Source organism: Paroedura picta, chromosome 5 (genome assembly GCF_049243985.1).
Source record: "Paroedura picta isolate Pp20150507F chromosome 5, Ppicta_v3.0, whole genome shotgun sequence".
NCBI lineage: Eukaryota > Metazoa > Chordata > Lepidosauria > Squamata > Gekkonidae > Paroedura > Paroedura picta.
In genome coordinates, this window is record NC_135373.1 from 9601544 (window position 1) to 9627986 (window position 26443).

At 50.4% G+C, this 26443-nt stretch overlaps 1 protein-coding gene across 1 annotated transcript; it reads left to right on the forward strand.

Moving 5' to 3' along the window:
- The first annotated feature begins 1279 nt into the window (after positions 1–1279).
- LOC143837017 (protein BTG3-like) lies at positions 1280–21480 on the forward strand. Its single transcript, XM_077336418.1, has 5 exons — positions 1280–1387; positions 12743–12924; positions 17455–17592; positions 18914–19118; positions 20036–21480. The coding sequence occupies exons 2-5, from the start codon at positions 12752–12754 to the stop codon at positions 20219–20221; spliced, it is 702 nt and encodes a 233-aa protein (XP_077192533.1). The 5' UTR covers positions 1280–1387; positions 12743–12751; the 3' UTR covers positions 20222–21480.
- Positions 21481–26443: the final 4963 nt, after the last annotated feature.

Genomic DNA, 26443 nt, shown 5'->3' on the forward strand with positions numbered 1-26443 from the left:
TTCGACCCATGGCATACACTAAGTTCCGGAGATCACTAGGCATGAAATACTGCAATATCTATGCAGCTAAATGGAGAAGTTCAGAAACTGCTGCCAGAGGAGACTGGCTAAAGATGATGTTGAGCTTTGCAGACTCAGCTGGATTAATGGCACTCCTAAAGGACAATGACCTGGAGAAATATTATGAACACTGGACACCTTTCTGGAACTACATAAAGAAAATCTTTCCAGACTCTGCAATATTTTACAAAGCATAAAGAAAGCAGCACAGAACTCTAATTAATTTCTCTTAGCACAGGAGTTGGGTTTTTTTGTCCAGGAAGGTGAGCTGGGTGGGAAGTCAAATTTTAAGTTGTGATTGTGATGTTTGTGTTATTTTTGTATGTGTTTTATGTTGTTGTTGTTTGTTCAGTGGTGATGTTGTTACTTGCAGATGTTCATAAGCATAATAAAATGTACAAAATAATAATAATAAAAAAGAAATACTGCAATATCGATTTTCAAAGGGGGAATGTTAGGGAGGACGAATGGGAGAGAGAGGCTAGGCCACAATGAACTAGTCCCCAGAGGGAATAATTTTATTAATTGACTTGATTTCATCAAGGCTGGATGTGACTGGTTCGAGAAGAGAGGTTGGCCGTCTTGGACCAAGCAGCAGAACAAAATTTGGGTCCAGTGTACCCATGAAAACCAACAAGGTTTTAATCTGGGCAGAAGCTTTCATGTGCTTCCAAAATCTTCTACTCGGACATTTTCTTCGTTGGTCTTCAAGATGCTGCTGGACTCAAAAGTTTGCCAGGCCCAAGGTCAGCCAAGTGGAGATTCGAACCCAGATTCCCCAGGCACTTTAACACCACCTTGTGAAAGAAGCCAACAGAACTAGTTCTCCTCTCAGCACATCCAACTCTTCATGCTGCTTTTAATATTAAATATCCAGTATTTTTTAACACAGAGACCCCCAAGCTGCCTTAGGCACATAAGGAGGAGGCACATAAATTGCTAAACTACCAAATATTTGGGGAAAAGAAATCTCATTCGTCATAGGAAAGCACCAACATCTGGAGGGGAAAACAAGATAAAAAGTTAGGGACACGTTTCCTAACTGCGACTCCCCCCCCCAAAAAAAAACACCTTGAGACCCTCCCAACCACAGCGCCCCCTGGCACCGCCCTCCGCTCCCTTGCATCTCCCCGATACCTGGAAGTTCCCACGCGGTCAGGATCTCCTTGTATGGTCCGTGACGTATGCGGAACGCGAGGGAATCCCCTCCCCTTTCCAGCTGGCGGGGCGGTCCGAGTGACTCAACGTGAGCCAGGAAGGGACACGCACTCGCTGGACCGCAACAGAGAACCGCGTGGCGGCGAGAGGAGAGGACGAGGCGTGCGAGGTAGCCGCTGGGATCGGGGCAAGGGTGGACGGGATGGGGGGGGGGGGTGTTAGGGAGGCGATTTCCTTAACTTTGGGTTATTTGCCTGACAGATTTGAACGGACTTTGTTAATTTCAGTAAGATTGTGGTGGGGTGGGGGGCACCCACGTGTACTCACACACACCCTAGTCGAGTACTTTCCGCCTGCGTGTTTACCTCCCCCCCCCAAAAAAAAATCTCTGCCCCCAGGATTTTCCCGTAACTGGGATTCGATCGGACCCTCCGCTGAGGTCATTACCTGCCCGTAGGCAACCGGCAGCCTCTCCCCCGCCGCCCCATTTGTTCTCTATGTTCTTGCGCGACTTTTGCGTTGATTCTCTCCCCGAACGGGGCGCGATCCTACGCACCGTTTCCCGTAAGTCACGCCGGTGTAGCCCGGTTTGGATCGTTCCGGCTGCCTGCTGAGACCCTCTGCCTGACCGTGGCAAAAAAGCCCCCACCTCAATCCTGACCCCTAAACCCAGACCCACTTCCGTCCGCTAACCCCCTCTGTCTGCCACCGACCCTCCGCCCACCCCGTCCTTGCCCGGTCATTGCCCCGATCCTCAAGCCCCGCGCCCATCCCATAATGTGCCCGCCCGCTTCCCCTTCTCGACCCCTCGCGTTGCCTCTCCGCCGGCTTCTTCCTCTTTTCTCCCCCGAAGCTGAAGATACGACCCATCCGCTGGGGGCCCCAGGCCAGTCTTTAACTTCGACGCCCCCCCCCCCGCCGCTAAAAACCGGATTGATTTCGGAGTCATTGCAAACTCTTCAAAGGTCTGTGGGACCACTGAGCGGTTATTGTCGTATTAGTTGCTGGGGATGCCAACCTCCAGGTAGGACCTGGAGCCCCCACCCCACTCCGGGTATTACTCCTCACTCTCCTGTCACTCCCCCAAGAGAAAAGGGATTATTTGGAGGGTGGACTAGGGGTAGTCAACCTGTGGTCCTCCAGATGTTCATGGACTACAATTGTAGTCCATGAGTATCTGGATGACCACAGGCTGACTACCCCTGGACTAGAGCACTGGCCCCACTGAGTCTCCGTCTCCATGTGCTTCCCAACCTGGATCTGGCAACCCTATCCCTACCCATGTTCTGCTTGTGGCTGGGGGGGGGGGAGACATGTGACCACCCCAGTATAAGGTGTCCCCCCCTTCATATCTTGAACCAATCTTGCCCATTCTGGGTTGGAAAATCCAGGTAGATTTGGGGGCAGTGATGGAGTAGGGGGTGAACTTTGAACTTTTGCTATGCTATGAAATGCTAAGATTCCTAAAATGCCCGTTTCAGGGTTTAAAACCTTGTATGTGACAATGCAACGTTCTGTAACTTGGCTCCTTTTTGTTAACTTGTTTTTTTGTTTCTGTGTGACTTGGCTTCTGGAATTATTTCTTAATCACAAGGCCTCGTTTATGAGAAGGATGTATTTGACTATCTCTTGAAATGCGGCCAATATTACCAATGTTGATGTGTTACTCTGTTTCCAAGGCCAGTGGAAGTAACTGGAATTGTTTATACTCCCCAGGGGAGACGGGCAAAGGGACGGATATTGCCTTTTGGGGACCCTTTCCCGGTGAATTAGCAAAATGGTATAAGGGTGGTCCGGGGGGGGGGGGATGTGCAAATGGTGGTTATCGGTTATATAATTTCGTGTGACTCTATTGTTCTATACACAGGTTCTTTTGAGACTACCCTACCTGTGTTACTTTGTTGCCCTGGGCCATCAATCGGGTCTGGGGAGGAGAGAGACCTCAGGGAGCTATGATGCCCTGAAGGCCACCCCTCCAGAGAAACTCGCCCCTTTTGTCTAGAGCAGGGATAGTCAAACTGCGGCCCTCCAGATGTCCATGGACTACAATTCCCATGAGCCCCCTGCCAGCGAATGCTGGCAGGGGGCTCATGGGAATTGTAGTCCATGGACATCTGGAGGGCTGCAGTTTGACTACCCCTGGTCTAGAGATTAGTGGGAATTCGGAGAGATCTCTGGGGCCCACCAGGAGGTTGGCAACCTGACCTCCAACTTCCTCTGTCCGTGGTAGGGAGTTGGATTCTCAAGTGGGCCAAGGGTTTTAGATGCAGGAAGAGCAAAGCAATGAAACCTTGTGACGTGTGGCATCAGGTCAGAAATGGTGGCCTGGGCCCGCACAGGTTGGCAGGGGCTCATGGTAACTGTAGTCCTTTGGCCACCCCTCCCTAAGACACTTGATCCCAGCCCCTCACCCTTCTTGGGTGTTCCCTTGACCTGCTAATCTGTACATTACATTGTCCGCTAATCTTTCGTTTGTTCTGGCCTGGTTGACCCCAGATTAGCCCGGTCTTGTTAGATCTCAGTAGGCCTGATTTGTTCCTGCAGGGCAGACCCAGGGTTGCTACCCACGGGCAGACCATGCTCAAACCCGCCCCCGCCCCCCTAAGGGCAGATGAGTCAGCGGTAAATTGATGGCACTTCCCACCCTACGCAATATTTTGCATCCCAATCTTGATTGTAGGAAGAGAAGGAGCTGATCAGGTGGTTTCCCCCCCCATCTCTTTTATGTGCCGTGGGGTTTTCAAGGGAGGAGACTGGAAAAGATGGTTTGCCGTGGCCTGCCTCCAGACTTCCTGGTGGTCTCTCTTCCAAATACTAGCCAGGGCTGACCCTGGTTCGCTCCCAAGTTCTAAACAAGATCACAGTAGCATGGGTTTTTTTTTTTCCCATACACCTTTCCAGAGGCTAAATTGAGGGGGATGCAACCTCACATACCTTGTGGCCCCTACCTGTGTTCCTTCCAGTTTGTATGGAAGGAGACCCTCCCAAATGTCATGTGACCATTATCAATCAATCAAATACCTTTATTGGCATAATAATGTGACTGTTATGCCAATAAAGGTTCTCTCTGTCTGTCTGTCTGTCTCTCTCTGTCATGTGATTAAGGGCTTTTTGCATTGTCTAGCTTAGACTGGTGCGAAAGGAATATGCTATGAATCAGAAGGATCACCTAGGAAACTATTGGAATAAGTGTAGGATCGGGGGGGGGGGGGCAGAGGCCTTGTTTCTCATGCAAAGGGGCTCAATCCCCACCATCTAAAACAATTTCCCTTGTTCTCTGTGTTATCCTCACAACAACCCTGCAAGGTGGGTTAGGCCGAGAGGCTGGCCCAAGGTCACCCAGTAAATTTCCACGGCAAAGTGGGGGATTCGACCCTGGGCCTACCAGCTCTTAGTCTGATTCCTTAACCTCTACATTTTAGAGTGGTATAGTGCTTTGAGGTCATACTGGCAGTGGAGTCATGAGAGAGAGCAGATCATATTTCTTAATTCAGATCAGAATTGGATTAGACCCGGTTGTGAAGGGAGAGCCCTTCGGGGGCTTGAACCTCCTTGATCAGGAGCAGTGTGGTCTGTGTACTATTCGGTGGGACCAACAGCGGAACAGATCTTTGACTTTGGAAGTCTGGGCTCAGGTGGACCATTGGTCTGACCCAGCAAGACCGTTCCTGTCGGCCTCCCGAAATCCCATGTGCCTGCCTGTGGTGCTCCTAATGTTTTAAGGGTCTTCTGGAGTGTGACAAAGACATGTTTGCCAGGGTTGGCAGTGCACATGAGGTTGCAGTGTGGTGTAGTGGCACACTGTAATCTGGAGAACTGGGTTTGATCCCCCACTCTCCACATATAGCCAGCTGGGTGACCTTGAGCTGGTCACAGTTCGCTTAGAGCTGTTTGTGCAGAGCAGTTCTCTTAGAGCTCTCTCAGCTCCACAGAACTCCCAGGGGGTTGGTTTTGGGGAGATGAAAGGAAATGTTTTTTTGTAAGCCACTTTGGCACTTTTTCAGGTAGTAGAAAGCGGGGTATGAAAAACAGCTCTCCTTCCTGCTTTGGGGGGGGGCATGCACTTTTGCCTTTGAGAAATGTCTGAGAAACATCTGCCAGGTGGGGTTTGTCATAGGGCTGGAACCCTGTGGTGGGGCGCTGGTTTTTGTTTCTGTTGTCTCTCAGAAAGGAGTGGCGCGAAGCATTTGCGCTCCCAGCCATCTGCTTGTGATCCTCCTGTAACCATTTGACACCTTGGGGTGCTGAAGAAAAGGGATTTGGCCAGGACTGTGGGGCGAGCTTCGGATACTGGTCTCCTAAGGGCTGGAGTGTACAGTGGTTCACTTTGCATGTGTGCGTTCCCAGAACCCGATTGAGCTGCGCATGGCTGGGAAAAATTCACAGCTTGTCAGATTCACTTCTGGCTTGGCCAGGACGCTGCCCTTCTTAACCACCCAGTTCCCTTCGAATGTGTGGGCATGCCACGTGGGTGCAGCAGGGATTTCCCCATGGGGAAGTTGTAAACCACAGAGGTGGAGAGTTTAACAATATACACTGGGGCCTTCCCCCACCTCCTCCCTGGAGTGCCATTTGGGAAACGGAAGAGGGGGGGGGCAGCGATTTCATCAGAGGCAGGGTTATCCTAACATCCCTATTTAGCAATGCAGGTTTTTCTTTTCTTAAATGTTCTAACATCTAGCAATACGATGGACAGAAAGCAGGGCATATTTTGATCAAAATGCTCCCAGAGCTATGTATGTACTCATTGCAAGTTTGGTTAGAGCAGGGGTAGTCAAACTGCGGCCCTCCAGATGTCCATGGACTACAATTCCCAGGAAATGCTTTTGCCCACAGGAAGGCCACAGAGCAGCAGGCCTACTAGCACCCGTTCTTTCCCTGGGTGCAATGAGCCTGCCTGCTCTGTGGCCTTCCTGGGGGCAAAAGCATTTCCTGGGAATTGTAGTCCATGGACATCTGGAGGGCCGCAGTTTGACTACCCCTGGGTTAGAGGGAGGGGGTGTAGGACAAAGTCTGTATGTATGGGAGAATCAGAACTGGCTTTTGGTCTCAGAGACTTGAAATGCCGAACTGTGGTCTCCAAATGCCTATAGACTACAATTCCCACAAGCCCCTGCTGGCAGGGGCTCATGGGGAGTGTAGTCCATGGACATCTGGAACTGTGCAGTTTGGCCACCCCTGCTTGATAGCCGCCTCATCACCTTCTGGGGTAGCAGAAAGTGAAACAGGAGAGCTGCTCAGCTGCAGAAGAGAAAAACACCGTCTCTCTCTTTACCTTTCACTGTCTTTGCTTTGGGCACAGGGAAGAACAAGCTGGAAAGTCCAGACTTTGTCCTGGGGATCCCGGCCTTTGGAAAGCCCTTCCTGCTATCCCTCCCTCCCTACTTGAGGAAAGGACAGAGTTTCCCCAGGAGGGCTGGTGGAGAAGCAAAGACACTGAGGGCTAATAAACTTCACCTCCGTTCTTGTTTTGCTTTCAGTCTTGCAAGGAGCTGAAGGAGGGGGAAGTTTGGAAACCCTACTGGCCAAGGAAATAAGCCGGGAACCCCCACTGCCCCACTCTTGATTTTTTAGGGTTTCATCCTCCAGGTGGGGCCTGGAGATCTCCTGAAATCCGGACTGATCTCCAGATGACCAAGATCAGGTTCCCTGGAGAAAATGGCTACGTTTTAGGTGGGCCTTAAGCCATTGTACCTTAATGGGGTTCCTCTCCTTCCTAAACCTTGCTATCCCCAGCTTCTACCCCCCCCCAAAAAAAAAAAATCTCCAGGTATTTCCCAAAAAGACCCAAACTTCAAGATAGGGGCAGTGGGCTGTCAGGAACAGTGGCTCATGACTGAGAACCTGACCATCTCAGCACAGTGCATCTGATGAAAGGGGGGGGGAGGACTGACTGAGGAAAGAGGCTGCAGAAACGCAAAAATCCCAAGTCTAAACCACAGAACTGACGCAAAGCTGAAGCGCCAAAGTGACGTATAGGGAGTGCTGCTGAGTCACAGCTGACCTACGGCCACCCGGTAGGGTTTTCAAGGTCAGAGATGGTCAGACCCTGTTTGCCATGGGCTGGCTCTGTGCCACGGTCCTGCCATGCAAAGGTGCAAAGTTACGCAGGTCCTGTGATTTCGCTTCCAGTGGATTCCTGGGGGGCGGAATTGGATGATTTGGAATGGCTGCCTCGTTTTTGATAGGGACAGCCCTGTTTATCTGTATCAGGAGAAAAGAGCAAGTCCAGTCGCACCTTGAAGACTAACAAAATTTGTGTCCGGGGATGAGCTTTCGGGAGTTGCTGCTCACTTCATACCCTACCATAAATTTCGCTCCTCATTTTTGTGATTGCAAAAGGATTCTCTCAAGAAGACGAAGGGTTGTTGTTGTTTTTTTTGGACCCTGCTTTTCACTATCCAAAGGAGCCCCCAACTGGCTTACAGACACCTTCCCCTTCCTCTGTCCACAACGGACACCCTGGGAGGTTGGTGGGAGTGAGAGAGCTCTGGGAGAACAGCTCCAAGAGAACCGTGACTGGCCCAAGGTCACCCAGCTGGCTGCATGTGGAGGAGTGGGGAATCAAAGCTGGTTCTCCCGATAGAGCCCGCTGCTCTTTAACCTCTACACTGCACTGTCTGAAATAGAAATACTTTTTGACTAGTGGGTGGGGAATGGGGAGGTGTGCTTTCGCTTCTGGAAAACAAGTTTGGGAAGGGTCTTTTTTTCCCCCTTTGGTACCATTTCACAAACCTGTTTGGCCAAAGAGACCTACAGGGCAAATAAAACCATAGAGGGCCGAGAGAGACTGGTTTTGCTTGTCCGGCTTGTCTTCAGAGAACTGAAATGCCTTTTGAAGAGTCTCAAGGATTGGGGGGGGGGGGCTCTCAGAACAACATTGGGTGTCTTTTGAGTGGAGCTGGGGGGAGAGGGCCAGGTTATCTCTTGGTTGTTCATTTATACCCCACCTCTCTCCTTCAGGGACCCAAGGTGGCTCACGTCATTCACCCTTGCTCCATTTTATCTTCACAACGACCCTGTAAAGTAGGCTAGTGTGAGAAAACAAGTTTCCATGGCGGAGTAAGGTTAGAGGGGGCTCTGGAAAATCCTTTGGGCTTCTTGAGGGTCTACTGGACTCGAATCTAGCTGTTCTCTGGCTGGGTTTGCCACCTCTGGGCTGAGAAATTTGGGGAGGTTGATCTTGAGGAGGGAGGGGCTTCAATGAAGCATAATGCTCTAGAGCAGGGGTAGTCAACCTGTGGTCCTCTAGATGTCCATGGACTACAATTCCCATGAGCCCCTGCCAGCAAATGCTGGCAGGGGCTCATGGGAATTGTAGTCCATGGACATCTGGAGGACCACAGGTTGACTACCCCTGCTCTAGAGTCCACCCTCCAAAGCGGCCAATTCAATTGTAATAGCAGGAGATTTTTTTAAAAATTATAAATGACTTTAAAAGGGGATTCAATCGAATCATGGAGGAAGAGTCCAGGGTGGCTGAGGTGAACCTCCCCCTTCAGAGGCACTAAGCCTCTGAATCCCATATCCAGGAGGCCACATAAGGAGTAGGTCTTCTCTGTTCTGTTGTTGGTCCTCCCGAGGAACTGGCTGGTCACTGTGGGAGACAGGACGCTGGACTAGACGGTCCATTAGCCTGATCCAGCAGGGCTCTCCTGATGTCCTTGTTTCCTTACGAGGTCTCCAGTCACCACCTGGAGGTTGGCACACCTATCTGACAGCAAGGATTCAGACCTGGATCTCTCAGTGATGCTGTTTGTTGTGGATGGTGCCCTGGCGCTCTGGCCAGCCTCCCAAGTGGTGTGCGGTCCTTGGACGTCATGTTTTTGTGGTCCTTTGTCCGTCGTTTCCAAGAATGTGCTTTGTGCAACCTTTTTGGCCCGGATCCAGCATGAGGTCGCTTCAGTTTTCACCGTCCTGGGGACAAAGGCAGGTGAGACGGCTGAACTGAGCCGAGGCCAGGAGACATCAGCTCATGCGCCTGCAGGGGCAGAGACCCGAGGTGGCAGAATGACCACTGGGGTGGGATTGGCGAATCCCGTATTTGGAATACTCCCCAGGGTCTTCATGGGTTGGATTCTGGAGCAGGAAGGTGCACCGAGGACCCTGGCCTGTTCTGACCTCTCCGTTTCCATTTGTGCTTTTATCCCTCCAGATCAGGGGTAGTCAAACTGCGGCCCTCCAGATGTCCATGGACTACAATTCCAGAAGCCCCTGCCAGCATATGCTGGCAGGGGCTTCTGGGAATTGTAGTCCATGGACATCTGGAGGGCCGCAGTTTGACTACCCCTGCTCCAGATCTTCAGGGCACAATTCAAGGTGTTGTTTGAGAACCAGAAAGCCTTACGAAGAGCTGGCCCTAAATAACTCCTGGGCGGCTCTCTTTCTCTGCTTCCCCCGTACGAAGAAAAGGCTTCCTAAAAGAAATTTGGGGCTACTTCACGGTGGCATTTTCTTTCTCCCCCCCCCTCTTTGTTTGTTTGTTTGTTTTTTTGAAGTTTATCATGGTAGAATTTCCCACCAGTTAAACATTCCTTCGGAGGGGCTGTTCTTCAGTGGCTAGGATGAAATACGTAGATAGACAGACAGAAAAACAGATTTATTCCCCACTTTCCATTGGTCTCCTCGCCTTGGTTTTCTCCTCACAACCACCCTGTGAGGGAGGCGAGGTCCGAGATCACATGGTGGAGAGAAGATTCGAACCTAGATTTCCCAGAACCCTTGGCTGGCGCTCTACCCCTTACAGGGAGTTGTTATTCTTGGTGTGAAGCGGCTGTAAGTGAAAGGGGAACACCCCGACAGGTTCAGACTCGGGGCAGTGTTCTCTTTACGACAGTAAGCAACTAGTGTTTGGAGGTAGACTGCTCCTAGAAACGGAGGCTCCATTCAGTGAGCGTGGCGGCTGGCCTTTGGTAGAGCTTGCCTCCGAGCGTTGGTCTAAACTCTTTTGACAGATGTGTGCAGTTGATACTTTTACAGTATACTTTAGGACAGGGGTAGTCAAACTGCGGCCCTCCAGATGCCCATGGACTACAAATCCCATGGCAGGGGCTCATGGGAATTGTAGTCCATGGACATCTGGAGGGCCGCAGTTTGACTACCCCTGCTTTAGGATTTCAGCAGTTGCTTCCTTCCCCCACACCTTGGGAAGAATCCGTCGGAAAACTCAACTGTGTAAATAAACCGTCTGGATTCTCACCCAGGGCTTGGCTTCTCCTGTGCCAGAGTTCCAGAGCTGCTCGCAGGCTCAAAAAGGTGTATTGTGTGTGTGTGTGGGGGGGGAGCCCTGCCCTAACCGCTGCGCCGCCCCACCTCTCATTGCAAACACCCTCCGAAATCCAGCCGCACAAAACAGCATCATAAATCTTGGGTGGCTGGGGTGAGGCTGACCCTCTTTTCTTCCTCTCTTTCCCCTCCGCGACGGAGCAAAACAATGCCCCCACAGGAGCCTGCTGGACTACATTCATGTCCTGTTCGAGTTCTGGCAACAACAAGCCATCAATCTCTGGCGGAGGACAAGCCAGCCGCCTTTGGCGAGAGGCAGTGAACGTGCCTGTCATCATGCGCTCAGGCTGATGTAAAGGAGCATGCGACATTCCTCCTTTCTCCCCCCCCCCTTTGTTTTGGTCCTTTCGGGCCCACCCTCTCTGTTGCAACTGCTTGCAACTTAACTCGGTGTGTACTTCCGTGTCCCGACGTGGGCAGGCCCTCTGCAGAGTCAGGCCATTCCAGGAAACGGGCCACGCAGTGTCAGGCGGAAAGGGGTGGTTGGTGCCGGGAAGTCAGAGTGAGAGGCGAAAGCCAGTCCCGCCTCAAAGTGGCCCAGAACGGCAGGGGGAGGGGCTGCCAGGAGACCCCACGGAGGGGGGGGGGGAGTAGAGTGGCTGGGAGACGTGGGTTCAAATTTGTTTTGCCTCAGGAGGGGACCTTGGGTTACTCATTCGCCTCACAACCTTCCTGCAAGGGAGATTGGGCTACAAGAGAAAGCCAGAAGACAGCATTTTAAAATACAGATGCTGTGGATTTCCTGCATTCTGCAGGGGGGTGGGCTAGATGACCCTGGAGGGCCCTTCAACTCTATGATTCTATGTAATTGGGTCTATGGCTAGGGTTGCCAGCCTCCGGGTGGTGGCTGGACGTCCCTGGGGATTACAGGCTTTAGAGATCAGTTCCTCTGGGGAAAATTGCTGCGTTGGAAGATGGATTCCGGAGTGTTGTTCTGCACGGATATCTCGCCCCCTCCCCAAACCCTGCCTCCCCCAGGATCCAACCCCCAAATCTCCAGGTATTTCCCAACCCAGTGGTCGCAACCTTCTCTGCTGTTGAGATGGTCTTTGAATCACAAAGAGAGATTTTGGGCTTGGGTTTTGACCCACACTCCTGTACCAAGATGCCCCCCTCATGCTCATGGACAATTTGTTGGTCCCCTCTTCAGACAGCTGATAAATGTCGATGTTCTGTCAGACATGGCTTGGCTCACTTGCACGAGTTGTCTGGCACATGTTTTTGCACTGAACCCTCTGAATCCGGCTAGTTTTCAGCAGCACTCGCCAGCCTTTTCAGGAACGGTGTGTGGATAGCGACAAGACCTATGCTACAATCAGAACGTGGCCCTGCTCTTTAGGGTCGGGGAATTCCTGGAGGCTTCAGGCCAGAGCTTGGGGAGAGTGGAACGTAGGGAAGGAGGGAAGCCCAAGGGGGATGTGGTGCCTCTAAGGCTGGCATTTCCTCCAGGGGAGCCAATCTTTGGAGTCAGTTGTGACTTTAGGGGAACTCCAGGCAGAATCTGGCGGTTGGCAACCCTAAGCACCGTCCCTTTGCAGCATTTTTTACTCTGATCTTGGCAAGGCAGGGAAGAAAGACTGGCTTTATCCTAGAAGTGAAGCGTCCCTGCTTCCTGTGAGCCCTCATACAGTTGCCAGCTCTAGGGGGGGAAATTCCTGGAGATCTGGGGGGAAGGGGTGGATCTTTGAGGTCTGGAGATCAGATCGACCTTGGGGGTGGGGGGAGGATAATGCCCTAATGCCCACCCCCAGAGCAGTCATTTACTCCAGGGAAACCTCTCTAGAGACCCTTCTAATTCCAGGAGAACTCCAGGGCTCACCTGGAGGCTGGCAAGCCTAGATTCGCCACCTGCAGCGTCTGTTGCTCGGGATGGGGCTGTCCAAGGGAGCAGGAAGTGTTTGTTTTCCAGGGGGCAGGCGAGTCAGACCCAACGGCCTTTGGCCCCTTCCAGAGTCATGACCCAATTGTTGCCGGCCACTGATGTAAGAGCTCTGCAATCTCCCTTCTTGCGGGTGACTCACTCTGAGATCATGAGCTCGAGTCCCTTCTTAATGGTCTGTGTCACAACTTCAGCACAAAAGATTGCTTTGTGCCCGGGCAGGAACCCGCAGCTACCTGCCGGGCGTTGGGGTTATCGGGAGGGCAGGATCCTGACCCCGGCGGAAGGGGCATGTTTTCAAGGGAAACCTCGGCCTCGAGGAGCTCGGCCACTGACCAGGGCTCCCCGTTTCTTTGGCAGGGTGTCATCATGAAAGAAGAGGTGGAAACGGGCGTCAGGTTCCTCTCCCGCCTGGTGAATCGATATGACAAGATGGCCAAGGGGCAGGTGGAACGCTTTGGAGAGAGTTTGGTCACCGTGCTGTGCGAACGCTTCAGCGATCATTGGTACCCCGAGAACCCCGTCAAAGGACAGGCGTACAGGTACACCCACGTGTTCAGTGGAGGGTGGGTGGCCGAGGGGGTGGGGGTGGGGGGGGTAGCGCTTCAGTGCCTATCCCCATGTTCAAGAGGTGAGGCATCGTCTGGGACGGTGGGGTTTGGGCTCAATGAGACTCGACGGGATTTGAACCCGTCACTCTGCCATGACGTGACACCAGCCCGTTAGTGACAGAGACCCCTTTGCTTGGTCTAAAACCCTGCGTTTGATTATAATTTTTTAAAATGTATGTAAACGGCCCCCTTTATTCTTAACGGATACCCAAAGCAAGTTAGTTCGTGTCGTTCTCCTCTGTTTCTTCCTCACAACAACCTTGTGAGGAGGGGGAGGCTGAGAGTGTGTGACTGGCCTGAGGTCGCCCAACAAGCTTCCCAAGGCACGAGTGGGGATTCGAACCTGGAGCCTAGTCTGACACCTTGAGCCCCACACTGTGCGGTTTCTAAACACGAAGAGTCATAAAGTTTCTAAACAGCAGGGGTAGTCAAACTGCGGCCCTCCAGATGTCCATGGACTACAATTCCCAGAAGCCCCTGCCAGCGAATGCTGGCAGGAGCTTCTGGGAATTGTAGTCCATGGACATCTGGAGGGCCGCAGTTTGACTACCCCCGCTAAACAGCATCTGCCAGAACAACCTAATGGATTGCTTTACGGAGGTTACAGTTCTTAAAAAGCCCTCCCCTGGGGGGTGGCGGTTCATTTTAATGCAGCAACTTTCTGCATAGCATGAAGAATAACTATTTGTAACAGTTTCTTGCTTTTCCTATTATTATTATTATTATTATTATTATTATTATTATTATTATTATTATTATTATTATTATTACTATATCACCCCTCTTGGAGTTGCCAAATCACAGAGGTGGACAACAAGTATAATATAATATTAAGACAGCAGTACAATCAACAATGCACTTTCAATGCACCAGTAAATGACAGCAAAATCTACCGTTGATTATATTAACTAGGCAGAAGGAGGGATGGGAGGGTATTCAGATGGTGTGACTTCCTAGCTGACCTTAGCCACAGGCCTGGCAGAAGAGCTCTGTCTTGCAGTTCTGGCGGAACTTGATCTCCCTGGGGAAGCTAATTCTACCAGGTTTTGGTTGAGGCCGGATGTATTTCTTTGGGACTGGGGGTCTTATCTGATTGGTATTTCTAGATTGCAGTGCTCTCTGGGGCATGTGGTCAGAGACCCGAGTTCAAGTCTGGTAGGGATCAGTTAAGCGTCTGCTCGCCACTCCCCCCCCCCACTTTTCATGAGGCTGTTCCAATTCCAGTTGTACAATCTTAATATTGCCCCTCCGCAGTGAGAAACTCCGCTCTGAGTTTCAACATTATATAGTCATTTCTCACTTCCTTCAGAGCACAAACAACCCCCCCCTCAAACACCTGTATTGAGGTCTGAGGAAGTGATGAAGTCAGAATGAATTGCTTAAAAAGCTCTGTTTGTGGTTTACATCTTAAGCAGTAACTTTCGACTCTTCAGAACTGGAATTCACCTACCAGCTGGTCTGCAAATTGAGTCTCAGTTTTGATATGTTTATTCCTTTTATCTCCTCTTTATTACTCCTATTTCTTTTTTGACTGTGTGGGGGATGGGACATATTGATTTATCCTGCATTCCTTCTCCCCAGAGAACTGCAGGGGATCGGGTTAATTTAGCACTGGGGGCAAAGCTCATTGCACCCAGGGAAAGAACGGGTGCTAGGAGGCCTGCCTGCTCTGTGGCCTTCCTGGGGGCAAAAGCATTTCCTGGGAATTGTAGTCCATGGACATCTGGAGGGCCACCGTTTGACTACCCCTGGCATAAATCATGTTTTTGACACCCCTCCTCCCTCCCACCCCCGCCCCGGTTCCCACTCAGTCTTGAGATCCAGCATGGTGTAATACAGAGTGGCAGACTCTAACCTCAAAAGCTGGGTTCGAGTCCTCCAGGTGCAGCCAGCTGGGTTGCCAACCTCCTGGAGACTTTCAGGAATTACAACTGATCTCTAGGCAATAGTTGCCTTGGCGAGAACAGCTGCATTGGAGGGCAACCACACAAAACAATACAATTTATCAATAATTTTAACTTTACATGATATATTATTAAAACCTTCAAATCATAAAAAACCCTTAAAATCAGTTGTGCCAGCGAATCTGCTAGTTGGCACGTTCAAGAGCATTTAGTTCTTCATTTCAGGGTTTTTTTGGGATGGGGAGATGGCCATGCATAGCAGGGGTGGCCAAAGTGTGGCTCCCCAGATGTATGCGGACTACAGTTCCCATGATCCCCTGATAGTACTGGCATGGTATCATGGGAATTGTAGTCCACATACATCTGGAGAGCCGAAGTTTAGACACCATGATGCAGAGGGAGCCCAGTCAATGTTTAGCCAAATTGTCCTTTTGTGGCACTTCCACGGGCGCTTCAGACATTGCCTTGCTTGTTTAACCTCCCGAGGTCTTCTGTTTCTTAAGTCAGCAACTCTGAACTGGAAAATACCTGGAGATTTTGGGGGTGGAGCTTAGGGACGGAAGGAACCTCAGCAGTGCATCATCTCATTGGCTCCCCTGTCCATTGCAGGCATTTTTTTTCGTCAGGGAAACTGATCTCCGTAATCTGGAGATCAGTAACCATTCCAGATCTCCAGGGCCCCACTTGGGCATTGGCCACCCTGCCCATTCCTTCCTGCTCTTTGTTCCCAGAAATGATGCCAGTTGAGCCAGTGGCTGCCACCAGGGGGCGCCAGATTCTGCGTTTGTTTCTGTAATCGCGGGGAGCAGATTGCAGGAAAGGAGGAGCTGCAGGAGTTATGCTCTGCGCTGGAGGCCGTTCTCGATGGGGTGTGGCCTGGCAGCAGAGGGCTGTTTAGGCGCTCCCAACGCAGCCATGTCGTTCGCCGGAGTGCATGGCAGACCGGTGGCCTAATGCCGCTTTCTGGAGTGCAATTGTTTGCCGAGCGAGCTGTGAAAATAGCTGTATTGTACCTCTCGGAGCTATTTGTATAGCCGATACGGACACTGTTTGTGTAGGGATTGGCTGCTGGGTCGCTACCACCCCCACAGGTCATAGAGCTCTGCTGCTTGCGTGGGGCCGGACTGTAGGAGGCCAGCTGGATCCGTCCATTATTACGCGGCAATTCTATTGTGCACCGCGGTACGCAACTGAGTACACTGGACAGGACATCGTGTCCCTGAGCGAAGATACTGTCCCAAGTGTAGGTAACTGGTGCCGTAACGCCTTAAGAAGTCAGTTCTCCAAAGCCTGACCTGGGCAGCTCAGGCTAGCTCGATCCTGGCGGGTCTTGGAGGCTAAGAGGGGTCAGTCCTGGTGAGTTCTTGGATGGACGGGAAGCCCCCCGAGAAACTCCAGGATCTCTACCCAGAGGCAAGCAATGGCAAACCACCTCTGCTTGTCTCTGGCTTTGAAAACCCCATGGAATTGCCATATAGAAGAAGAAGAAGAAGAAGAAGAAGAAGAAGAAGAAGAAGAAGAAGAAGAAGAAGAAGAAGAAGAAGAAGAAGAAGAAGAAGAAGAAGAAGAAGAAGAAGAAGAGTTGGTTCTTATATGCCGCTTTTCCCTACCCGAAGGAGGCTCAAAGCAGCTTACAGTCGCCTTCCCATTCCTCTCCCCACAACAGACACCCTGTGGGGTGGGTGAGGCTGAGAGAGCCCTGATATCACTGCTCGGTCAGAACAGTTCTATCAGTGCCATGGGGAGCCCAAGGTCACCCAACTGGCTGCATGTGGAGGAGTGGTGAATCGAACCCGGCATGCCAGATTAGAAGTCTGCACTCCTAACCACTACACCAAACTGGCTCTCTATAGCAGCGGTGGCCAAACTGTGGCTTTCTGGATGCCCGTGGACTACAATTCCCATGAGTCTCTGCTGCCATAAATGTTAAAATAGATATAGATAAATAAATAGAGGGGATGTCCCGTATTATTAGGGCTTGGGGGGTGGGGGCTGACCAGGTAGAAACGGATGATGGGCCGTTAATTCAAGACAAACGAAGCAAAGTCCGTCACATGACGGACTTACGGAACTCACTGCTGCAAGAAGTAGGCGTGGCCACCGGCTTAGGTGGCTTTATCTCCCACTGAGGCATTTATTTATTATGTCTTAATGTCTTACTTATATTTGTATGCCGCCATTCCCACCACAGCTGGCTCATGAAAGTCACTAGTCTTCCTAGGTCAATGAAGGCTACCTTGCAGGGTTGTTATGAGGAGCGAGAGTCCGTATGATGTACGGATCAGGATGCTGCGCTTGAATCTGGGAGGCCAAGGTAAAAATCCTCACTCTCCCATGGAAGCTCCCCGAGTGACCTCAGGGCTATCCTACCACACAGGGCTGTTGTGAGGCTATAATGAGGAAGGGAAAAGTCATGGATTCCGCGTTCCCCGGACACAGCAGGATTTAAATATACTAGAGGTTGAGCAATCAATGTTTTTTAGAAATGATTCTAGTTGCTGTTCCCAAGATCCTTCTTGCTCTACATCTCAGCCCTGTTTTGACTCCTCCCACTCAGGTGTATCCGCATCAACAAATGGCAGAAGGTGGATGCCTCCCTCCTGAAAGCTTGCACGGACTGCGGTCTTGATTATTCGGAGCTGGCCTTGCCCCGGGAAATCTCAATCTGGATCGACCCTGGCGAAGTCAGCTGCAGGTGAGGTCCTTGAACATTGAGCTCCTTCCTCTTGGGGCTGAGTCTCTAGCGCCATCTGGTGATGAATGCGGGTGTTGGTCCGTGGCTGGGGGCGGCGTTGTGTGGGTGGCGCGGATATCCATCAGGTTCCAACTCTCTTTGCTTTTGATGATGGGAGCCCTTTCTTGTGGTTCAGGATTCAGAAGAGAAAAGGTCACACTCTAGGTCAGGAGTAGTCAACCTGTGGTCCTCCAGATGTTCATGGACTACAATTCCCATGAGCCCCTGCCAGCAAACTCTGGCAGGGGCTCATAGGTATTGTAGTCCACAAACATCTGTAGGACCACGGGTTGACTACCCCTGCTGTATGTCCTTTCAATGCGGGCTGCAGCCTCAGTTGTCCTCAAGGCCATCCTGCCAGACTGCAGCTCTGTATTGGGAGGGAGGGTTACTTATGAGGTACAAACATGAAAACACAAAATGGGGAGTTGGGTTCAGATGCCGTTTCCTGAATCTGAGGACATTAGAAGAGCCCTGCTGGATCAAACCAATACTCCCATCTAGTCCAGTATCCTAATTCGCAGGGGCTGACCATTGGAGGTCCAGCAACAGGGAATGGAGGCCTTATTAGAAGAGCCCTGCTGGGTGAGGCAGCAACATAAGGGGAAGGCCTCAGCCTCTATGCCATGCTGTTGGCCCTCCAGAGGAACCTGCGGTCCATCTACTCCCACATCCTGCCTCACACAGTGGCCAACCAGTTCCTCTGGAGAGCCAACAACAGGGCATAGAGGCCGAGGCCTTCATAAGAACCTCAGAAGAGCCCTGCTGGATCAGACCAGGGGTCAATCTAGTCCAGCATCCTGCCTCACACAGTGGGCAAACAGTTCCTCTGAACGGCCAACAACAGGGCACAGAGGACGAGGCTTCATAAGAACCTCAGAAGAGCCCTGCTGGATCAGACTTATGTTCCACCCAGTCCCACATCCTGCCTCATGCAGTGCCTAACAAGTTCCTCTGGACGGCCAACTACAGGACATCCAGGCTGAGGCCCTCTCCTGATGTTGCTACTTCATACCCTATTTATTCTTGTGGCCATCGCAAAATCCTCTGGCAGCGAACCCCACATTTTAATATGTCGGACTTGTACCGATAGCCCAATCGCTGCACATCTAAGCTTCTGTAGAGGTAGTAATAATGTTCCTGGCAGTTGTCTTTATCAGCTGCATAGCAAGCCGGAATGGACAAAAGCGCCTGTTGAATCTTCTGCCTGCTAGAGTATCACACGGTCAGCCCTCCAGGGAAGCACCAATGGCCTAACCTCTACCCACTCTGTCCCCAACAGGCTGGGGGAGAACAACCAGTACTTCAAGGTCAAAGATGAAGAGAGAAGCAGCGGCAAAGCATCGCCAGAGCCAGAGACGTCTGACTACCATTCCGAATCTCCCTCGGAGTGCTCGTCGGAGGATGAGGGGTCAGTTAAAACTGGGGCAGCCGTACCAGTAGTGACAAGCAAAAGTCGGCCTCCTGGAAGCAGTTCTACCAAACAGGTGAGGGGAGAAGGATCCGAATTACTTTTTTGAACGGCTGTGGTGTGCTGGCCACTGCATTAGTGCTATGTTACCATAGCATTAGAGACTCTTGTGGCGCAGAGTGGTAAGGCAGCAGACATGCAGTCTGAAGGCTCTGCCCATGAGGCTGGGAGTTCGATCCCAGCAGCCGGCTCAAGGTTGACTCAGCCTTCCATCCTTCCGAGGTCGGTAAAATGAGTACCCAGCTTGCTGGGGAGTAAACAGTAATGACTGGGGAAGGCACTGGCAAACCACCCCGTATTGAATCTGCCATGAAAACGCTAGAGGGCGTCACTCCAAGGGTCAGACATGACTCGGTGCTTAAACAGGGGATACCTTTACCTTTGATGCTAACAGCACTAATGCTATGGTAAAGGTAAAGGTATCCCCTGTGCAAGCACCGAGTCATGTCTGCCCCTTGGAGTGACGCCCTCTAGTGTTTTCATGGCAGATTCAATACAGGGTGGTTTGCCAGTGCCTTCCCCAGTCATTACCGTTTACCCCCCAGAAGCAAGCTGGGTACTCATTTTACCAACCTCGGAAGGATGGAAGGCTGAGTCAACCTTGAGCCGGCTGCTGGGATCGAACTCCCAGCCTCATGGGCAGAGCTTTCAGACGGCTGCCTTACCACTCTGCGCCACAAGAGGCTCTATGTTAACATTAGTGCTATGTTATCTTGCAGGCCACTGCATTAGTGCTATGTTTTTGTGGCAAGAGGTGTTCTCTTGCCGCCACGCTGTTCTGTGGTCCCCCATCCAAGTACAAACCAGGGCTAACTCTGCTTAGCTTTTGAGATCTGACAAGTCCTCCTATGCTGCCTTCAGACGAAAGCAGTAGGGGAGACGTGTGTTCCTTTTAACTACCTCAATCTTTCAACTCCTCTTTTCTTCCCCCAGGGTCCGCAGTACTTCTACATGCCGTCTCCCCTCTGGGTCCCGTGTCCCCAACCCTTGGTCAGCTACATCCCGGCTTTCCAGCCGGTCACCGTCTACTACGTCGACGTGGCCTCGAAACCAGCCGCTCGCCGGAAGCCCAACCCCAACCTTGTGAAGCGGCTCACCTACCGGGCGTCCAAAGCGTGAAGGGGGCGGGAGAGGCTGGGTGGAGCCGGTAGGCCGTAGGCCTCACTCAGTGCTCTCCGTGAGACGCTCCCCTCCAGCGTCTGCAGAGACAAACGGCGACCCTAATTTCAGAACCCAGCGGCCATTTTGTTCCCTCTTGGTGAGGACTGAATCCTAGGGATTCTCCTCAGAAGTATATGCTAAGAGAAGGGATCCTGGCTGTCTCTTAATCCCTCCGCCTCCACCCTTTGCACGTGGAGGGAGGGCCTGTGGTGCTGAAATGAGTGTAGCATTCCGATTGTGTATTAACCAGCACTTGTGTGTACAGTCCGGACCAGAAACTTCGAGCCAGACCTGTTGGGGGCTTCAGTTCCTCTCCGTCAAAGTAAAGACGTTTTTAAATATTTGCGGGTTTTTCAAAAAGGAGTACTTTTTTTTTTTTTTTTTGAGCTTGGGAGAAGAATACGATTCTGTGAAGATCTAGAAAACTGGGATTCTTGCCTCCTTCTTTTCTCCGCCTCTGACTTTCCTTCAGAGATTTCCTGTTTCTGTAACACTGGAAGAGCAACAGCAGCTTTCGGAAAACAAAAGAAACACTTCTAAATTATGGCTGAAACAAAACTAGGCATGGCTTGGCTCATGCGTAAACGGTTGGCTTATTTTCCCTAACTTTTCCGGACATTGCTAGTTGTGGGCGGGGCAAAGCACATCGGAGTCCCGCCTCCTCACCGTGGATCACAAACTTCACCCAACTGCTTTCTGCTGTTTTACCGGAAAGAAAGAAAGAAAGAAAGAAAGAAAGAAAGAAAGAAAGAAAGAAAGAAAGAAAGAAAGAAAGAAAGAAAGAAAGAAAGAAAGAAAGAAAGAAAGAAAGAAAGGAGAGCTGAGTTTTTTTAGGGTACAGAATTCGGCACATGATACCAATGTCTATGCTTGCACAATGCAATCCCTGCATACAAACTCTGCAAATAATACTTAACCTACCTCAAGAGATGCTGTTTTCAAGAATGAAATTAGAAGGTGTTTAAAAATTTTTGCATTTTTGGAAGGACTTGTTGTTGGGCCAAGTATTATTAATATTATTATTTGATGTTGATAGTTTATATATTGTTTTCTTCTGTACAGACCAATCGGGAATATTAATTTATAAGATGACAAATAATTGTCTTAAGTAACTTTTTACCTGCCGCTGGTTTTTAATGCACCGTTGCCCTTTTTTTTAAAGAGGAATAAAGGATTTTTTTTCTATGCGTAAAACAAAATAAAAAATGATAACAACATTGAGTGACGGAAGGATGTGTGTTTTGCAGGGTAGAGGGGTGTCAGAGAGAGAAATAAATAAATTAATATCTGATACTTTGTTCATAGAGAGCCTCTTGTGGTGCAGAGTGGTAAGGCAGCAGACATGCAGTCTGAAGCTCTGCCCATGAGGCTGGGAGTTCAATCCCAGCAGCCGGCTCAAGGTTGACTCAGCCTTCCATCCTTCCGAGGTCGGTAAAACGAGTACCCAGCTTGCTGCTGGGGGGTAAAAAGACAATGACTGGGGAAGGCACTGGCAAACCACCCCGTATTGAGTCTGCCATGAAAATGCTAGAGGGCGTCACCCCAAGGGTCAGGCATGAGCCGGTGCTCGCACAGGGGATACCTTTACCTTTAATTTGTTCATGGGAAGGTTGTTATCTCAGGCAGAAAAGAACAAAAATCTCTGCCCCACAGAGATGGCAATCTAAAAACAAGCCCTAGGCAGGCAGAAGAAAGAACATAAGAAGAACCCTGCTGGATCAGACCAGTGAGGGTCCATCTAGTCGAGCAGCCTGTCTCACACAGTGGACAGCCAGGTCCTCTGGAGGTCCAACAACAGGCGGGAAAGCCCTAGATCTTCATAAGAACATAAGAGCTCTGCTGGATCAGACCAGTGAGGGTCCATCTAGTCTCACACAGTACGCAACCAGTTCCTTTAGCGGCCCAACAATAAGGTATAATGGCTGAGACCTTCATAAGAACATCAGAAGAGCCCTGCTGGATCAGACCTTGTCGAGCAGCCTGTCTCACACAGTGGCCAACCAGGTCCTCTGGACATCCAACAACAGGGCATAAAGGCCGAAGCCTTTATAGGAACATCAGAAGATCCCTGCTGGATCAGACCAGAGGTCCATCTAGTCCAACAGCCAGTCTCACACGGTGGCCAACCAGGTCCATAGAGGCCAAAGTCTTCCTCTGATGTTGCTTTCCGGCACTGCCTCTGAACATGAAGGTTCCCATTAGTCACCATGGCTAGCAGCCCCTAATAGACCTCTCCTCCATGAATCTAGCGCCCTTTTAAAGCCATCTGTGTCTGTGGCCATCCCTATATCCTCTGGCCTGCAAAGAGACAAGATTATGATAAATTCACAGGTCATTTGAATATACTTAGGAAAAGTAAGGTCCAGAATAAGTTCAAGTTACAGTGAATGTACGTACAATCCATATTGACTGTATACTTAGTTGTGCTTTGAGGAATTCTCATGTTGCATTCAATGCATGCACAGCTAAACCTGCCATCCAGAAGAAGGTCCCTAGTTTAATTTGTCAAGTGAATGCGTATTGGTGTTCTCTTGCAAACTGGTGTACGCATATATGAGCCGATTCTTGTGTTCATGTGTGGGCGGGGCTACTGTCGAGCTTATGGGAAATCGGGGCCAGTTCACCTTAGAGGCAAATGGCTGGTGGATGCCAAATTTGGTGGGTGAGCTTGCCAGGATTGCCTGGCACCAGGAGCACAGCCTTAGGAAAGCTCACCAGAAGATATTTGTGGCTTCTGTGAACTTTGGATCATGCAGGGTGTATGAGATGGAAGGGGTGAACTGGAGGGGGTATTATCAGAGGGGAAGATGCAGGATTTGATCGCTGGATGCTCCTCAAATTCCACTATTTGGGGGCAAGAGATCAAAAGTTCTCTTTACCAACCCTCTCTACTTCATGTATAATTTTACAAAATGCTATCATGTCATCATCCCCCCCTCCCCATCTCTTCTAAACTGAAAAGTCCCAGACTCCTCCCCCTTTCCCCACAAGGAAGGTGCTCCAACCCCCTGATCCTCTTGCTTGCCCTGCTGGCCACATCTCACCATGTCTTCCTGCATTGGGCTGAAATTCTACTCTATCTTTGGGTCTCAAAGAAACTCCATATCTGAATCAGACCTTCCTACCAGCGTGGCGTAGTGGTGAAGAGTGGCAGCTTCAAGTCTGGCGAGCCGTGTGTGATTCCCCACTCCTCCATGTGCAGCCAGCTGGGTGGACTTGGGCTAGTCACGGTCCTGATAGTGCTGTTCTGACCAAGCAGTCCTGACATGGGTCTGCCAGCCTCACTTATCTCACAGGGTATCTGTTATGGCGAGAGGAAAGGGAAGGCAAATGTAAGCTGCTTTGAGACTCCTTTGGGTAGAGAAAAGTGGCATATAAGAACCAACTCTCTCTTCAGTAATATCAGGGTTCTCTCAGGCTCACCCACCTCACAGGGTGTCTGTTGTGGGGAGAGGAAAGGGAAGGTGACTATAAGCTCCTTCGAGAATCCTTCGGGTAGAGAAAAGCAGCATATAAGAACCAATTCTCTTCTTCAGTAATATCAGGGCTCTCTCAGCCTCACCTCCCTCGCAGGGTGTGTGTTGTGGGGAGAGCAAGGGAAGGCGATTATAAGTCACTTTAAGACTCCTTTGGGCAGTGAAAAGCTGAGTATAAAACCCAATTCTCCTCCCCTTCTTCAGAGCTGCCATTTCTGCTCTCTCCCTGATGGGATTTCCTGCATCTTTCACAGAGAAATCCAACAGGCGAAACTTTTTCAGTCAGTGTATCACTAAAGACAAGGAAATCTTCCCCAGTTAAACTCAGCTTTGTTGAGTGACTGTTAAAAGCACAGATCTCCTGCTAAAAAAAATGTATGTGTGGAAGTGATAACTCCTTCATTCCGGATACATAACAGTTCTGTACCACCTTAAATTATTCTTGTGGCATTTCTTCACGTTCTACTGCAGGGTTGCCAACCTCTAGATGCGGGCTGGAGGTCTCATAAGGTGACCAGATTTTAACATTCGTAAAGCGGGACACCATTGACCAGGTGTGTGGGGGGTTCTTGATTAAAGATTTGGTCTATATGGAGCAACAAATTTTTTCACAGAATGCATAGAACGCAAAAATAGTATTGTAATATATATTTTTGACTTGCAACATAAGTCCAATTTGCCAGATGTTCCTCCAAAAGTAGGACAATCTGGTCACCTTCAATTCCAGCAGATCTCCAGACTACAGAGATCAGTTCCCCCCAAAATGGAGGTGGAGCCAGCTGTATAATGGGCAAAAGCACCAACTGGTCCTGCCCACTTTCTAAAACCAGTCGGCAGGCACCAGGAAGGGGTCGGCGGACACGGGCGCTGTGTTGGGGACCCCTGCATTAAAATCTGGCTAGACCGGCATAGATGCAATTCTGCCTAAGGCCACCAGAGGGGGCTATTTGCTTGCATGTCTATGACGGGCGGCAGGTTTCCAGTTAATACGCTTATTCTCAGGCTTCCCCCCCTCCCCAGCTAATTGTGTGTATTTGGGTAAAAACTTTCACAATCCAAAACTATGGGGAAAGAACTGCTGCCCAGACAACACCCTAAAAGGACTACAGCAGGGGTAGTCAAACTGCGGCCCTCCAGATGTCCATGGACTACAATTCCCATGAGCCCCTGCCAGCATCTGCTGGCAGGGGCTCATGGGAATTGTAGTCCATGGACATCTGGAGGGCCGCAGTTTGACTATCCCTGGACTACAGGATCCACTGTGGATTTCTTTACCGCTCCTGTTGACATTATTAGAGATCTTATTTATGCCAAGGGTTTCCCAATTCCAGGTAGGGCCTGGAGATCGCCTGGGACACTGCACCTCAAATCTCCAGGGAATTGGCAACCCTAATTACAGCCCTTCTTTCTTCCTGAGATTACAGATGTGGGTGGAATCATGCAGGATATAGAATGATCATTTCAGAATGAGGTAATACATAAAGTCCTGCAGACAGGCCAAAGTCTGTTCTGAAGCTCGATCAACAATCTAGCTTTGAACAAAATCTGTTGCATTTGAGTTTCCCCTCCTTTGCCTTCATAATACATGGTTGAGTCTAAAAGGGCAGGCTCTGGATCTCTTTATACCCATCTATGTTATAATAATAGAGTGCCAGCTTAGTGTAGTGGTTAGGAGTGCGGACTTCTAATCTGGCGAGCCGGGATTGATTCCCCGCTCCCCCACATGCAGCCAGCTGGGTGACCTAGGGCTTGCCACAGCACTAATAAAGTTGTTCTGACCGAGCAGGAATATCAGGGCTCTCTCAGCCCCACCTCCCTCACAAGGTGTCTGTTGTGGGGAGAGGAAAGGGAAGGCGACTGTAAGTTGTTTTGAGACTCCTTCGGGTAGAGAAAAGTGGCATATAAGAACCAACTCTTCTTCAGTAATGAGTCTTCTTCTTCTTCTTCTTCTAGCACTCTTCGTGCACTTTCTCCCACTGTTCCCTCTGAACATTGCCCTGCAGTTCTCTATGAACATTCCCCCACAGGCTTAGCATTTCCTCCTGGCTTGGTGCCTTATCATCTGTACACACGCTCCTGTTATTCATTAATAGCTACAGCATGTCATCCATCGCTAGCATGTTGATGTTGGACCAGAGTGTTGGAGAACGATCCGGGAGGCTCAGGTTCGAATCCCTGCCTTGCCGTGGATGTTCAGTGGGTGACCTTGGGCTGGCCACGCCTACTTTGGCTCACCTACCTTGCTGGGCTGTTGTGTGGGTAAAATGGAGGACGGTCTCCGTTGAAGAGAAAGACAGCATAAATGAGGTACATAAATGGAAAGTGAGAACTTGGGTCACAACATAGAATGGCTGGGCTACAAGCACTATCATTGCTTCACCTTTAATCCACCCTGAGTCTCAAGTAGAAAATTGGTAAATAAATCATAAAGAAAATAACTTGCAGGCTGATGGCCACTGTATCCATTCCCCTCCCAACTACACAAGCCCATTTCCCCCACACACAAGACTGAGGCCACAACCCTGAGCATCCATGCAGCTCTTTTAAGAATGCAAAGCCCTTCATTTTGGCTCAGTCCTGTAAAGTAGGCAGATAGGAGTCCCGTGTCCCAAGGGGAAGAGGGTGCCAAAGGGACTTCCTTACAATCACTTAAGCAATCGTATTTCTTCCCAATAGAAAGCCCCGTCTTTTAGCTACTTCCCTT